This window comes from Stegostoma tigrinum, chromosome 17 (genome assembly GCF_030684315.1).
Source record: "Stegostoma tigrinum isolate sSteTig4 chromosome 17, sSteTig4.hap1, whole genome shotgun sequence".
Lineage (NCBI taxonomy): Eukaryota > Metazoa > Chordata > Chondrichthyes > Orectolobiformes > Stegostomatidae > Stegostoma > Stegostoma tigrinum.
The window spans coordinates 22,951,464-22,968,426 of NC_081370.1; the positions used below are offsets into that span (position 1 = coordinate 22,951,464).

The window sequence follows — 16,963 nt, forward strand, 5'->3', positions numbered from 1 at the left end:
CTGAACGCTCTAGCGGCCTCTCATTGCATTAAAGCACCAGTGCCTTTTAAATAATCATCAAAAAATCCCTGTCAAAGGTAGTAGTAAGTGCAGATGCATTTGTGTTGCAATCTGTCTTAATATCTTCCACCATGTCTGCCTAGCTGGTTTGCAATTAAAACATGTCTTTGGAAATGTATTTAAGCACCAACAGCAAAACAACATGTATAACTTCACAAAAGCGTATTCTCTTAGTGATGTGAAGTAAGTAAATTGCACAAATACCATTCACCTTTTGATCAAGACAGCTTAAATTTCAAGCAGTAAATGAAAATGGGTTACTTCTGCACCTATTTTGTTTTTGCAATTAATTTGTCAGCTCAACTGGCGTAAAATAGTCTTGTTAAAGTTTGATTTTTTTTTGCTTTAAAAACATGGGATTAAAGACTGCTCTTCATCGTCCTACCCTGGAGTTTAGGCTCACAAATGACCTGTTCTGCACTTTGAACCAGTATATTAAAACAAAACTTTATATTTAGCAAGTAAAATTATTTACCACTTTATTAAATACGTAGACACAAAATCAGCAATTTATCTTGATCCACACTAACAATTCAAATGAAATGTTTTAATGCAACAATGGCTGAACATATTATTCAAAATCTGAGAATACAATATTCTTCATGGACCAGTGTTACTGCCATTTGAGTGGTATTACATTATTTATGAACAAACTGTTGAAAAAATGCTAATATTAACATTTATTCTTCAACAAGAATTTCCACTTCAGTTGCAAAATATATCAGCTAATTTGAAATTTAACATTTTCAAGTAAAAGTATAAGGACTTCAGTAAAATAGCTTGCAAGGTCTTTCTGTTGCCCTATTAAGTTTGTTTTTAAATTAAACAGGAGTATGTGATTGTGGCATCTATTTGCAGAAGTAAATACTAAAGATTGTTTACAGGAGCAGTTGAAATCAGTAATGTAAGTTAGTCTGAAGTTATGAATTGTGAATTGGCAAGTCTCTCTTCTGGTTTAGGTCTCACAATACTGACTTGGCTGTAATGTTACAGTGGTTCAATAGGAGATAGCAAGAACTGCAGATGCAGGGATCAGAGACAACACCATATAGGGCTGCAGGAAGACAGCAGGTCAGGCAGCATCAGAGGAGCAGGAAAGTTGATGTTTCAGGTCAGGACCCTTTTTCAAACATTTCTGAAGAAGGGTCCTGACCTGAAATGTCAACTCTGCTGCTCCTCTTACGCTGCCTGACCCGTTGTGTTCCTCCAGCTCTATACCTTGTTGTCTCCAGTGTTTCAGTATATTCTCAATGATGCAATGTTGAAATAGACCCCATCCACTGAGTTCATGTGATGAACTGACTTGGTGAGCACTATATTTAATGGGATTCAGAAAATGAGCATAAGCCTCATAGAAAAGTATAACATTTTAACAGGGGTAGACAGGATTAGTGCAGGAAGGATATTCTCAATTACTGGAGAGTCCAGAACCAAGGTCACAGTCTAAAGATAAGGAGTAGACCATTTAGGACAGGGGCAAGGAGCAAGAGCATGGTGAGCCTGTGGAATTCTCTGCCACAAGATAACGAAGGCCAAAACATTGAGTGTTTTAAAGAAGGAATTAGATGAAGTTCTTAGGGCTAAAGGGATCAAATGATGTGGGGAGAAAGCAGGAACAGGGTACAGTTTGATGATCAGCTATGATCATATTGGAGAGCCACTGAAGAGCCAAATGGCCTAGTCCTGCTCCTATTTTCTATGTTTCCACGATCTATAGCTTTGCACCAACAAAATCAATCTGAATAATTCTACACGAAACAATAACCATCTTAAGATTAAAGCACAAGAACAAAGCCAAATCTCTTACATGGACATTCCCACTGTGGGCAGCATTTGTCACCATTCACCTGCACAGCAAATCCGAGGAGCTCACAGCTAGGTGGAGTCACAATGTGGGGACAGTGATGTGATCTATTGATTTGCATTATTTGCCCTTCCACACATATTTGTTTGATGCATTCATCGAGATTCTGAGGAAATGGAACCTGTAAAGCATTTTAGAAGAGCAAGATTAATTTACAGTGTGGTAAGGCTAAAATTTTGAGGGGATATTAATGGCTGTCTCCAGTGGGTGCCTGGGCATGTGTGTGAGGCAAGAATGCACAAGATTAGCCCATCAACGTCCCACCAGCCCCAAACTATCCACTATAATACAGTGGGCAAGTAAGGCAACAGTCAGCACGTCTTTTAGGCCTAGCAAGGCCTTCAATGTCAATTAAGTAGCCTCATTCCACCTGCATTGGCAAATTACACTGGACACTGGACACTGGAAAGGCAGGTAAGAGCGAGCAGGCCATTTGTTTTCGCCAAAGTTGATAATACAGCAAGTATCTCCTTTGGGAGTATCCTGTGCCAGTCAAACTCTAAGATTGTAAACCCCTCATCCCCACTTTGTGCATCACTATCTGGCTTCCAAAGTCTTCCCCACCCCTTCACCTTTTACATCCACGCCCTGGGTGCCTAATGCCTGCAATCTCTTCAAGAAAGCCTGATTTACTTGTCATTAGGGTCCGTTTTGGGGCTGCCTGAAGTGTCCAATACATTGTTCTGTGAATCTGATTTGCCAGCAACTCTTTGGGGGTAGGACCTCCTCCCATTGGGTGGAAATCCAGCCTTTGGTTGTCATGGCAACACAGACAATAATATCGCTGTGGAGTAGCCTTTTCTAAAGCCAAGTGGTTTGCAACTGACTTCTTTTGGAGGGAACCAACTCACACCAACCCCTCTCATCACTTTATCATCTATTATACAAATGTGCAACAATGGTAAACAGCAATATGTACACTCTATTTGAACAATAATATGGCAGTTGTTTACATCAAAGCAACAAACTTCATGTGACGCAAAAATTAAGTGCCACTTGTCAGCCCAAGCTTAGATGTTGACAAAGTTATGCTACAAATGGGCCTGGGCTGGTTCAATATTTGAAGAGATTCAATTGTGCTTAATATTATGAAATCTTCAGTGAACTGCTCTACTTCTGACTGTAAGATGGTGGGAAGGTCATATAGCGTATGGATTTTAGTGTGTAAAGCACCTCAGACTGTTTCACAGAAAAAAATGTCAAACAAAATTTGACATCCGACAGATGTCAGAGGTAGGTTTTAGCGGATGGCTTAAAGAAGGAAAGAGGGTCAGAGGATAAGCTGCGAATTCCAGGGCTTAAGGCCCAGTCAGTCAAAAGGACAGAGACAAAAGGTAGACACATGAAAATAGTAAATGTTGTAAGGCCAGTATGGGCAAAGCACAGAATGCTTCCAGAGGCTACGAAGCCAAAATCTTGAAATGGGGATGGGTTGAGGTTGGTGGTGATCGTTGCGGTAGTGGAGGAGGAGTAAGTGGGGAGGCCATGGCAAAACTTGAACACCAAGGATTTAATTTTTTTTTGCCATTTAGGTATTGCTAAACTGTAAGCCAATAAAGATCATGGGGCAATGCTGACAATTAGGATACTGGCAGCACATTTACAGAAGGTGAATGGGCTTGAGGGTCAGGTTTATAGAGTACGGTGAAGTGGAAGCCCCCGGAAGAATGGATTAGGACTGTCATGTTTGGAGGTGACAATGGCATGGAAATGGGTTTTGGCAGCAAATAGGTCATGTCAGGAGTGGAACAAGCATTAATATGGACGTGAAAGTAGGCATTCATAGTAATCAAGAGGACATTGTGTCCTCACATTTGTTGGAAATAAGAAAAGTGGGAAGGGATCAGAAATGCAGAAATGAAACCAGGGATTATCTCTGCAATCCCGGAAACCTTTGACAATCAATAAATGAAGAGCTTGTTTTACTTTATCTCCAGAGCACAATACATCAAACATATCCTTGTAGTCAACATGGCAATTGTTGATAATTAATATTCTGTGTTCTTTTACTTACCACACATTGGCTGGTTGGTGGGATGGTCAAAGCTGTTGTATAAGCACTTGCAGAGAACATGGTTGAGCCTGCTATAGACTCTGATGTATGGGGAACAATAATCGGAGACAAAGTGTCATTAGGTAAAGTATGTAATGTATACGGAACTGATTCTGTGGTAGTAGTACTTGAAGATTTGACTGAGATTTTTTTTCCGGTGGTAACAGTTCTGTTTAAATAGGCAGATGCAGGTATTGTGGTGCCTGTAAGCTGCTGAGGTGATGCTGCTTTTCCTGCGACACCTGTGGTTTCAACAGGAGTTGCTGTTGAACTAAAAGCTTTTGTTGCCCCAGTAACTCCTTCTGATGTTGTAACAACTAATCCTGTAGTAGATGTTTCATTTGCTTTAGCCACTGATGGTTCTGTTGTTAGTGGTGCTTTAGACAGAAGGGCTGTGGGTCTAGTCACGCCTACTTTCACTGCAGATATTGTCTTTTCAGTAGGACTGCGAATAGAAGTAGCTGCAGCTAATGTTGTTAAAAGTGATGTAGCATTTGTCGTTGCATTTTTTACATGTAAAACGGTTGTGGATGTAAGCTCTGAAACAGTTTTTGCTTGGGGCATTTCTGAGGTTGCATTTGTTATAAACAATGTTGGTAAAACTGTAGTTTTCCCAAGTTGAGTTCTTGTAGGTGCAATGGTTGTTTTAGATGTTGAGATGGAAATGGGGGATACTCTTACAGAGGTTGGAACTATTGTAGTTGGAGATGTAGTTAACTGAACAGATGAAGTATCCACTGGAGCATTGCTTTGGCCAGCTGGGGAAGGGCGGAAAGTGGGTTTGTGTTTAGTTGTTGGTTGTAAGGAAGTTGATTTACTTGTTATATGTGGTTCTGTTGTTGAACTGGAGGTTATCACCATGCTCTGTGGAGTTGAAACAGGTTTGAATATTTTCACAGTTGAACTAGTTTCCAATCCTTTTGTAGATAACGTTTGAAATGAGTGAACAGAAAATGCTGTGCTTGTTTTAGATGTAGATGGATATGTTACAGATGTTGATGCTTTGGCAGGTGTTTCTGAGTACAATGTGGTAGACGATGTTAAAGAAACCTTAGCAGTAGATGTTGAGGAGGCTTGTTTGGAGGTTGTAAATAAAGTAGTTAAAGCTGGATAGGGCACAGATGGAACTGTTGTTGGTTGTGTTCTTGAACTCAGTGAGTATGTTGTGGTCCTCTCTGTTGAAATGGATTCAGTGGTAGTTCTTGTGATTGTTTCATTTCTTTCTGTTATTGGAACTAATATTAGAGAAGATGTTGTAGATTTTTCAGGTGCTGGTTGCACTATTGCTGCCGACGTTCTAAAGACTCCTGCAGTTGTTGATTTGCTCTTTTCAGTTGACAAGGACAATGTTCCAGCAGAGAAGTGATACACTGTAGAGACTGGGTAAGTAGAACTTGTGGTTTTTGTTGTTAACTTGGTGAAGAGAGGAAGCATAGTGGATTGCATTTCTTTTGAAGTAGAATATGCTGAGGTCACTTTTGAAATTGGAAGTAGAATTGTTTTTTGTGTCATTGGTTTTGTTTCTATTGAAGGAGATGCTGCAGTTCTGGAAGAGGAAGTCTTCCCTGGTAAATGTTCTGTTTTAGCAGAAATTGTCTTAATTGTAGTCATCCATTTTGTTCCAGTTTCAGATGCTGTTGACAATAATATTCCTGTAGTAGTAGGCTTTGTTTCAATTGATGTGGATAGGAAATGCAATTTTGATGGTAATTCAGTTGTACTTGTGGTTTTTTTCATTGTTGACATTTCAGGCAAAGCTGTTGTTGTGGTGATTCCTCTTGTTGAAGAAACTGGGAATGCATGAGTGGGTGATGTTGTACTTTTTGTGAAATTAGACACCGAGGTTTGTTCTGTAGTAGGTGGCATTCCAGAGGTTATATTTTGTACAAAGGTGGTTGTTCCTATCAGTGATGGACTTGGAGAAGCGCTTGTAGTTGTCAATGTTGGAGCTTGTGACAGATGGGTCACTATAGGGGTTTTTGTTGTTGGAGTGGAAGCAGTGGTCTTCGCAGTCTTCGCTGCCATTAGAGAACCGGTATACTGACTTAAGGTAGGTGTTGTCAATTTTTCGAATGAAACATTAAAGGCTGCAGAAGTGGATATTCCGGGTGATGCCAGTGAGCTTGTGGGTTTAGGCAGCTGAATGTAAACTGCTGGTCTAATACCTAAGAAAGAAAGTGTAAGTATATATTAGCTCCTGACAAGTACATTTTAACATAGCTTAAGCAATGAGAAGTTAGATACATTTAGTGTGTATACGTTTGGGGTTTGCACTAATTTCCTACTATTCAACAAACTGGTTCTTGCCTTAGAAATTCTAGTTTAATTTGACTCTTTTGATTTATAGTTTGGATGCAGTTTTGTTCTGTTGGAACTTAATCGGATATTATGACGTATGATTGAATTTTAAAAGTGCAAGTCTGGGGATCCTGGAATGGGCAGGAAACATCTATCCTATGAGATTGGGCCAGGTTCTCAATCAAGACCCAGGGAAGATTGTGAGCAATGTGGAAACTATTGGCCTAAGCCTCATTCAACTACTCATTATATTGTATCTTCTGGTAGAACCAGTAACTTGCAATTGAATTTTACCTTGCATACATTACATAAAATATATAAACCATTAAGAAAATGACCAAAAATACAGAAATAAAAATGTCTGTTTTCACGACAGTATGGAATAAATCTAGAAACATATCATATCTTCGTTTCCCTAACATAATTCCATTATTCAAAAGAGTCATTTGGGGAAGTTATTGCTGAATGAGTAAATGTATTTTGGATTTCCATTGAGTAAATTACACTCGCTAAAATTTCTTCTACATGTGCAAGGTACTGCATGAAAAGTGGGCTATAGCTTAAAATAGGTAAACAAAACAGTACATCATTGCATCTATGCACGTGTGGATTACATAGAAACATAGAAGATAGGAGTAATAGTGAGCCATTCGACCTGTTGAGCCTTCTCCACCATTCATTATGAGCATGGCTGATCATCGAGCTCAATATCTTAACCCCATTCTCTCCACATACCCCTTGATCCCTTTAGCAACTAGAGCTATATACACCTTCTTCTTGAAAACACAACGTTTTAGCCTCAACTGCTTTCTATGGTAGTGAATTCCACAGGCTCACTGATTTCTCTGACTGGAGAAATTTCTCCACATCTCAGTATTAAGAAGTTTACCCATACTCCTTCTTGCATCTAACCTGTCTAATCCTGTTAGAATTTTATAGGTTTCTAGGAGACCCCCCTTCACAGAGAGTGACGAGCATATGGAATGAACTGCCAGTGGAAGTGGTGAATGCAGGTACAGATACAACATTTAAAAGACATTTGGACAAGTTTATAAATAGGTAAGGTTTGGAGGGATATGGGCCAAATGCAGACAAATGGGGCTAGTTTAGTTTGGGAACATTGTTGGCATGGACTAGTTGGACCGAAAAATCTGTTTCCGTGCTGTGTGACACTAAGACTCTATAATACAATCCTAATTGACTCAATCTCTCTTTTTACATCAGTCCTTGCCATCCAAGGAATCAATTTGGTAAACATTCACTGCATTTCCTCTCGAGCATGAGTATCCTTCCTCAGATAAGGAAACCAAAACTGCACATGATATTCCAGTTGTGGCCTCACCAACAGTCTGTATAATTACAGCAAGACATCTTTGTTTCTGTTCTCAAATCCTCTCGCTATGAAAATCAACATTAAGTTTGCCTTCTTTATTGTCTGCTGCATCTGTACGCTTACTTTCAGGAATGTAAGTTGCACTGACAAATTTGTGAAGAGTCCTATCGGGCTCACATTCGAGATTGAGCATGCTTCTATGACAACAAATTCATCCTCAATACTACTCAATGTATTGAGAGCTCAACACACTTTCAGCTGATGAATTAGGCAGGTATTTTATATTCTGATTCAAGCACCGTTATATATTATGCACAGAGACAGAACAACCTCAAAAATTATGTAAGTTCTGTTTCGTGAACTCTAATTAGGTGTTACATATTTATAAACCCAAACTCAGGAGTTTTATGTATCTTGCTCAGTGACAACTATCCAAAAGACAGTTTAGATAAGGAATGTCTACAAACTCTTTATTTGAGAGCAATATAAAGCCTAACCCATTTTGCCCTTATATGCAAACTTCCAGTAGCTGCTAATTGATACTGATCAGATCAGAGTGTTAGATAAATTCAGCTATACAACCCTGAAAGTCCCAACATTAACTGTAGCACATGCTGCTGAAACTGTCTGGCATCATGTTCAAACAGAAATCAATCAGGAGTTAACCCTCAAACTTTAAAGTCTGCATAGTCTTGTATCTTAAAGAAAATTCCTTGTTTTCTTTATCGTAGTGAAGTATCCAAACATACAATTAACTTGATTCTTTTATAAACAAGTTGTTCGTTTAATAACACTGTCAGATATGTTAACTAATACACAGCAATAGCTATGGGTATCACCCAAATACATTTAATGTCGGATCTGAGTGCTTGTACCTTGTTTGAAGCACTCAAGATCAGCATTAAGTACTTGAATCTCAAAACCAGATTGGTTGAGAGTGGATTAAATGTCTCGCTATTAAATCCCAAACCAAAATACCTTAGTTCCACTTCACATGTATCATATACTTACATCTTTTGTATAAGATTTCTGATTTAGAGTGAGAGAGTTCTGTGTTGCATACCTAAATATTGGCTTTAGAAAGCAGATTTAAGTTTGCCCAGAGTCACTTCACATGGGGCTATCACAGTTTCAGTCAGGTGTCCTTCATTCGATCTTTTCAATCAAGGCTTGTTTTCACTCTAAGTTGCAGACTAACTTATAAACACATATAGAAACGGAAAAACAGGACAGAAAGATTTGTGGGAAGACAACCAATTCAACCCTAGATTTCTGCACGAGTGTTCCTGAAAATGTAAAACTTATCTGTTCTCATTGACTAACCATCTTGTGTAATTCCACCAATCTCTTATATTTTGCTTCGACTTTCTAACATCTACATTACTTTGTATTTTGTCATGAATTTTTTTTTGGCACATTTCCACCTCAGTTACGTGCAGGGGAAAAAAAATAGCCACTTACAATCCTCTGGATACACGCATCTCTGTGTATCTTCATCAAACACCATATTGGGCGGGCAGTGAGGTACACAACCTTCCACACTTAAGAAAACAAAATTGGATTATTCAATGCTCTTTAAGTATTAGGTATTTACAATATACAAATTAGTTAGAAATATAGAGCAGAACATGCGCCTGAAGCTAACACCTAAGGGAGACCATTTATCTGTGCTTACAGTCCAAAACACTCAGTAATCACTGTGTTATGTCCTTTATACAACATTTTATCCAAATGCTGTAAACGGCTGTACAGATCATTCATAAAGTGGCATGATCCTTTTGAAATTTTGATTCAAGCTTGGCTTTCTATTTCTAAAAATCTGACTTGCCTTGCTCATTGCTACAGAATACTGTTGTAAAATCTCCAAATTATCATCAATCGGGACCCCAAAATCTGTTTCATTTTTGATGTAAGTTACCTTCTTTCCCTAATCTCTACCATGTAGCAGGGACAGCAGATACAAGGGAACACCATCGCCATGTTCCCCTCCAAGTCACACACCATCCTGATCTGGGACTGTATTGTCATCTTTCATTGACACTGGGTCAACATCCTCTTCTAGAGCACTGTGGGTATACCTACAATACCTGGGCTACAGCTTATTGTCACATTCTTACCGGAAATTCAGGATGGGATATAAATTATTGCCTTGCTAGCATGCTCCCATCTCATGAATAATGTATATCTTTAAAAAGATTTTGTTCTATCCTCCAAGGAAATGAAAGAAAAACAATCAAACCTTTGTTTCCTGAACATTCCCAGATCGTATTGCTCATAGGATAAAAAGAAAAGGTCGCAACACAAATATGAAATTATCTGAGTGTCAGGAAACAAGGAGTACTGGTTAATGAAGATAACACGGTGTGGAGCTGAAGGAGCACAGCAGGCCAGGGAGCATCGGAGAAGTAGGAAAACTGACGTTTCGGGTCAGGGCCCTTCTTCAGAAAAATTTTCTGAACTCACTGTGCAATCTCAAGCTCCAGCATCGGCAATTCTTACTATCTCTGTACTGGTTAATGAATTTCTTTTCAGATTGGAAGAAGGCAATGAGTCAAGTTTTCTAATAGTTGGCTCTTGGGTCCTTTCTGTAACAAGTATTAATGACATAGACATTGGAGCACAATTCAATTTCAAAATCTGCGGAAAATACAAACCTTGGAAGCAACATACTGTAGCAAGAATAGTGCAGAACATCAAGAGGACACAGACAGGTCGGTGGAATAGATGGATTACTGGCAGATAGAATTCAATATAGAGAAGTGTGAAATGGTTCATTTTGGAAAACTGCAGATAGACAGTACAAATCAAAGGGTGTGAATGTAAAGGAAGTGCAAGGGAAAAAAGTGCCAGGTAAGAATATGCACAAATCATTGAAGGTGCAAGACAGCTTGAGAGAGAGCGTGAGGCATACAGTATCTCCAGCTCATTTAATATCAGCATGGAGTATTAATGAAAAAGGGTTTCTTAAATTTGTACAATATGCAGGTTTGGGCTCAATTGGAGTACTGCATTAAGATCTGGTGCCACGCTTTAGGAAAGGTGTGAAACGATGAAAGTACAGAAGAGGTTTATTAGAATGGTTCAAAGATGAGAAACTTCGTTACATAGAGGGACTGGAGAACTTGGGACTGTTTTACTTGAATGGACATTTAGTAAAAACTGCTACAGATATTCACAATCTCAAGGAGTTCAGACAGAGTAGATAAGGAAAAGATAAGTTGTTCCTCTTGGTGGGAGGATTGAGAACAAGGCGGCAAAGATTTATGGTGACTGTTTTTTTTAAAAATGCAAAGGAAACTTACAGAATTTTTGTTACAGTGAGTGGTTAGGATCTGAAATGCACTGCCTAAGAATATGGTGAAGGCAGGGTGAATTGAGGCATTCAAGCATGAATTGTTATCTGAAAAGGAAGAGCAGGCAGGTTTATGGGGAAAAGACAGCAGTCGGCATGCTTCGAACCAGTGCCAGCTTTCCAAAGGAACAATATGCAAAATAGCCTCGATTGTCAGGTTGCAATTCTTGTGATTTCCTCATCCTTTCATCATATAGATGGTGTACATGTTCTATTCCCACTTTTGCTTAGAAACAGAAAGTATTCCCCTCTATGTAAAAATTTGCAGTTCAAATTATGACAAACTTCTTATTGTTATTATAGTTTAACTTTTCTTGGGGTATTATAGTTTTTTTGGTGCAGACTAACACACGAGAATCTCGAGTACAACGTGACCTATGACTGTTTAGAAAAATTTAAAGGGTGCATTACAAGGAACGAGAAATACATTTTAAAAGTGTTTGTGCAGCACTAAAACCATTTTAATCCTAAATGGCCCAGAATTTTAAAAAAACAGAAATACCACGGTACGGCTTCAACATTCATCACTTACTGCAGATGTTTCTAATTCTGATCGCTTGAACATCCCTGATTTTACTTACTTGCCAGTCCTCCAGCTCCCCAGGCACTCTGGACACTTAGATAAGGTGCTGAAATGTGGTGAATTGCACTGCACTGTAGATTTACATGAGTCCGTGCCGACAGGAGAAGAGAAATTAGATCCAGGGTTGGCAAGGGAGATCTGAATTATTTGTCCTAACGATTTATATAAAACTACTTGGATTCGTCAACTTCGGTGATGAAGACAAACATTTACCCTTCGCATCCAAAAAAAATTAAACACTGTTTATTTTTATACACATAAATCAGCCTTTGGGAACTACCTGTGCCATGCTGATAAGTATGTTTCAATACCTCGTCTCCAGTGCAGTGACAATTATAGTCCTATTTAGAAGGCTATCAAATGCTGTGTGACTTTTATTTAATAAGATGCCATATTTTCTTATATATGTATATAGTTTTTCAGATAGCTAATAGTGGGCTTAAGACTGTGCAGCTGGTTAATCTACTGGTTTTAGATACTGGTCTTTACCTCTATAAATTTAGAAACCATTTCTACAAAGCGGTATTGAATGTAGCATTCTCAGGCAATACAAGAATTCACTTATATATAAATATTACCTTTGAAGTTGTTAGAAGTATTAATAAAATACAACAGTGTGCATGTATGCATAATTTGCATAATTACATAAATAACAAAATGAGTAAAAAATTGTGTTCAGTGCCGATATATGAATGCTCATTCAGCCAGTTCAGCAACAAAATCTGCACACCTCATCTTACCAGAGCAATACTGAGCTAAAATACCCAAAATCAACACTCCTGATCAACATTGTGTGACAATGGATGGAAAGTACATATATTATGTATGGACATTGGGTTAGGAGAGAAAGGGTTTATCTGTGCTTCTCTTCATGGTCAAATACTGAGCCAATACTGACCGTGGAAGCTCATATTCAAGACATATAAATGAATAGGCAGCAACTTAATTGTGCTGGAAGCTGCAGACACTTAGTAACAAAATGCTTGCTCAAGTCAAGTTGGGGGAGAAAAATACGTGGGTGGGGGAGAAATTCTATTTTGACTATAATCGTAGCAATTAAAAATTGTGCAAGTTCAAAAATATTGCCATGTACATTTTCTCTATTCATTCTAACTTATTTCCCAAAGTTGGGAATATTTATTGCAGATGTATAACAGGAGACATGTTGACGATGTTAAAGGCTGAAATGGTCACTCAGTTGTCAAAAGCCGACATTATTCAAAGAGAGCCTAAAATAGCCAAAGAAATAGCGATATGAGAATGAAATGTTGTGAATGTGCACAGATGGATGTGAGCCTTGGACCTGATACTCCAAACGAATAAACTGATTTTAAATTCTTAGACATAGCACATGCATACATGACATGCCTCAGGATTTGTGTTTCATTTTTTTCAAAAAAAGTTGAAGAATGGACCTCACATAGAGATTAATGTTGATGGATTTTTTCCAAAAAAAAGCATAAATATTATTTCATGGTGTTTATTGAACAATATCATGGCAGGATAAATATTATAGCAAAATGCAGGAAATTTATACAGCTGTGCAAAGAATAAAAGCTGGAAGTGAAGTAGTTTTAAGTTTGCAGAAGTGTTGATGGAGAAAATAAGATAATTCAGGATGCAGATTTTCGGGTGAGTGCATTTCACAATTTGATATAATATGATTGTGCATTACACCTACGATTACGTTGTGCTGAGAGTTTAGCAATTTTACTAAAAGCTCACAACCAAGATTTAAATTAAAAAGACTCTTAAATCACCATGTATACACAGTTGATTTGTTGCATGTTAGGGGTGAAAACAAAATCTGTTTAACTTATTTGCACCATTATGTTGGATCCATTCAATGTCCATTTTCCCAAAATTTCAAAAACTGTAACAGCAAACTTTCAAGCCTTCGATATTAAATTGTTACTATTGTTGAGGTTGTTGACTTGTTCGCCGAACTGGCTTGTTTTTGTTCAGATGTTTCGTCAACATGCTAGGTGACATCATCAGTGGATCCTCCGATGAAGCAACGTTATTTTACTCCGCTTGGAATTTATACTGTCTGGTCTGTTATGGTGAGTATTGTCATTTCCAGTTTTGATCTGTATGGGTTTGTCCAATTCTATACGTTTGTTGATTGCATTATGAGTTGAGAACCATGCCTCTAGGAATTCCAGTGTGTGTCTGTTTGGCTTGGGCTACTACGGTGCTTTGTCCCAGACAAGCTTGATCATTAAACTTAAACATTAATCAACAAACACATAGAACTGGACTCCATATACAAACCCACACAGTACAAAACCGGAAATGACAGTACTCACCATTAACGGACCGGACAGTATAAATTCCAAATGGAGTAGAATAACATCGCTTCATCAGAGGCTCCACTGATGTTGTGTCATCAGCTAGATTACATCATTTGAACTAAAACAAGCCAGCTCAGCGAGCAAGTCAACAACCTCATCCACAACCCAGATTTTTGCCAAAACTGTTACTATTGTTTTTGTCCAAGTCTGTTCTTTTTTATAAACAATAAATTTGAGGAAAACATCTTGAAGCTGCCACCACATATCTGCACTAAGCTCACCAGAATGAGATAGTTAAATTAAACTCAGTTATATAATAAATATTCTTGAAATTGCCTCTGAACTGGACATAGCCCAACGTGGAGGGTGGGCAGGATGTTTGTGTGTATATATGTGTATATGTGTGTGTGTGTGTGTGTGTGTGTGTGTGTGTGTGTGTGTGTGTGTGTGTGTGTGTGTGTGTGATGGGAATACTGAGACATATCAGCTCATTCATGAATATGATCACTGACTGGTAATGCAACAATAGCACCGTCATATGTGCCAGTTTTGCAACAGTCCACAAATTTAATGCACAAACAAATGTCCGCATGACAGTAAAAATTAAAAAATTCAGAAAGTAAATCTATTAGCCAAAAACTCCACACTGTGTTATCTGTGTCATCACCTGTTTCATTTTGAAAAAAAAATGATAAATGCATGCTTTTCACAAGATTTAAGTTCCTGTATCATAAATATGATCATGTGGCTAAAATTAAGGACAGAAAATGGAAAAGATGTAAATACTTTGCCATTGCTCAGTTGATCAAACAACAATCATTTAAATTGATTTATGCCACAAAATACCCTTGCTTTCTCAGTAAGCTGTATTTGTAAATTCCTAGATTAAAAATAAGTGCAGGCGCATTTTGTAATGATTAAAATTACCCAGTTAAATTAACTTGCTTCCTTCAGATACTTATAAGCATCCATGTAGAGACAGCAAGCCAATGTTAGCTTGCTCTCTCTCCACAGATGCTGTCTGACTTGCTGAGATCTCCAGCATTTGTTGTTTTCAGTCAGCCCATTTCCTTACTGTTTCATATCCATTCTTTAGCAGGCCTGGAGGGTTCCAGGCACTTAGAACCTATTCATATATTTTCATAGTGAGCATACCTTGGTAGAGTTCGACAAATGTTGCCTGTGGGATCTTTACAGGTTCTGGTGCATGAGTTGGTGCATGTCTCATATTGCCACTGACAGGTAGAATGAGCTGGAGACAATATCTTTGCATCTGTTTAATGCACAAATAAATTAATATTTCATTCAAGGGTTATAATGACATACAATTATTATATATAAAATACTTGCATCAATAATCGATATAAAAAATCTAGTATACATTGTTTGCCCAACACTTGTGAAGTTCATGCTCAAATTCTGGTGTTTTTTTTAAAGAAAGCACAAAACAAAAAAGGCACTTGGTTGCAAGGTGCAGAAATCATCCCAGAAGCAGAAATGCTTCAGTCAGACTGTCTGGAGCCTCTCAAATGACCTTTACATTCATAAAATAGATACTGCATTTTGACAACTTTGGGTTTTCCGTATGGACTCAGATTCTTAAATCACTTAGTTACATTCTGCTTTCATAATGCTCAATTCCATGTGCCTATATTAATTTTCTTAGTTCTCTCTCTCTCTCTCTCCCTCTCTCTGAACCTGTGTTCTCAAGCCTTTCAATGTTGGTCTGTCCTAATTCTGCATCTTTGATGGCAGAACCTTGAGCTGTTTTGCTCCACTTTCCCTTCTGCTTAAAGACTTCATTTCACTATGATAAATTTGATAGGAGAAACTTAGAGCTCATTTTTCCAAGCCTCTGAATGACATGAGCAAAGGTAAGACAGTTGGTAAAATATGGTGATAATATAAAAATAAATTTCCGTTTTCAAGAAATAAAGTCTGATTTTCCAAGGAATGTTTCAATGGCTAGATGATACCGTAAGATATAGGACCAGAATTGGCCATTTGACACATTGAGTCTGTTCTGCCATTGAGAAATATATCAGCCATATATTTCTCAATTCTATTTGCTTACCTTCTCAATCAAGAACCTATTTATCTCTGTCTTAAATAGACTTCATACAACAGCAGGTAATAATCCAGCAGATTTATTTGAAATTGCAAGCTTTTGTAGCGCTGCTCCTTCATCAGGTGATTTCACCTGATAAAGGAGCAGTGCACTGAAAGCATGTGATTTCAAATAAACCTGTTGGACTATAACCTGGTGTTGTGTGACTCATGACTTTGTCTAAACCAGTCTAACACCAGGACCTCCACATTTTAAATAGACTTGGCCTTTACAGCCCTATGTGTCAATGAGTTCTACAGATTTACCACCCTCTAGCTGAAGAAATTCCTCCTCATCTAAAGTTCTGAAGTGTCATCCCTTCACTCTGGGGCTGTGCCCTCAAGACTTCGTTTTGCTTACCAATGGAAGCTTCTTCTCCATGTCTGGTCTATCCAGGCCTCTCAATATTTGGTAATATTCAAAGAGATACTCACTCATCCTTAACTACATCAAGTACAGACCCAGATTCCTCAATGCTCCTCTTGTCATCAGACCTTCATCACCAGAATTATTGTCGTAAATCTCCTTTGGATTCCCTCCAAGGCCAGCATATCCTTCCTTAGATACAGGGTCCAAAGCTGCTCACAATATTCCAAATGCAGTCTGACCAAAGACTTACATAGTCTCAGCAGTACATCACTACACTTGTACTTTAGTCCTCTTGAAACAAATGCCAACATTGAATTTGTATTTTAACCTTAAGAGAATTTAGGATTCCTAAATCCCTTTGTGCTTCAGATTTCTGAACTCCACTAGTGACTAGCTGGCATCCTGAAAAAGGCCCCATTATCCCCACTCTCTGCCAGTCACCAATCCTCCATGCATGCCGGTACATTGCCCCTAAAACCATGGGCTCTTATTTATTTAGCAGTTTCCTGTGCAGCACCTTGTCAAAGGCATTCTGGAAATGAAATCTATCATGTCCACTGGCTTTCCTTTGTTTACCTTGCTTGTTACCTCCTCAAAGAATTCTAATGGATTTGTCATGCATGACCTCCTTTTTACAAAGCCATGCTGCT

At 38.3% G+C, this 16,963-nt stretch overlaps 1 protein-coding gene across 1 annotated transcript in view; it reads right to left on the reverse strand.

Moving 5' to 3' along the window:
- The window catches only part of otog (otogelin), a 249,461-nt gene that overhangs the window by 50,127 nt on the left and 182,371 nt on the right, over nucleotides 1-16,963 (reverse strand). Inside the window, exons 35-38 of the mRNA XM_048545992.2 lie at nucleotides 14,993-15,110; nucleotides 9,070-9,149; nucleotides 3,939-6,142; nucleotides 1,868-2,045 (exon numbers count right to left, since the gene is read on the reverse strand). Coding sequence (XP_048401949.2) covers nucleotides 1,868-2,045; nucleotides 3,939-6,142; nucleotides 9,070-9,149; nucleotides 14,993-15,110 — 2,580 coding nt within the window. The remainder of the gene's footprint in view (nucleotides 1-1,867; nucleotides 2,046-3,938; nucleotides 6,143-9,069; nucleotides 9,150-14,992; nucleotides 15,111-16,963) is intronic.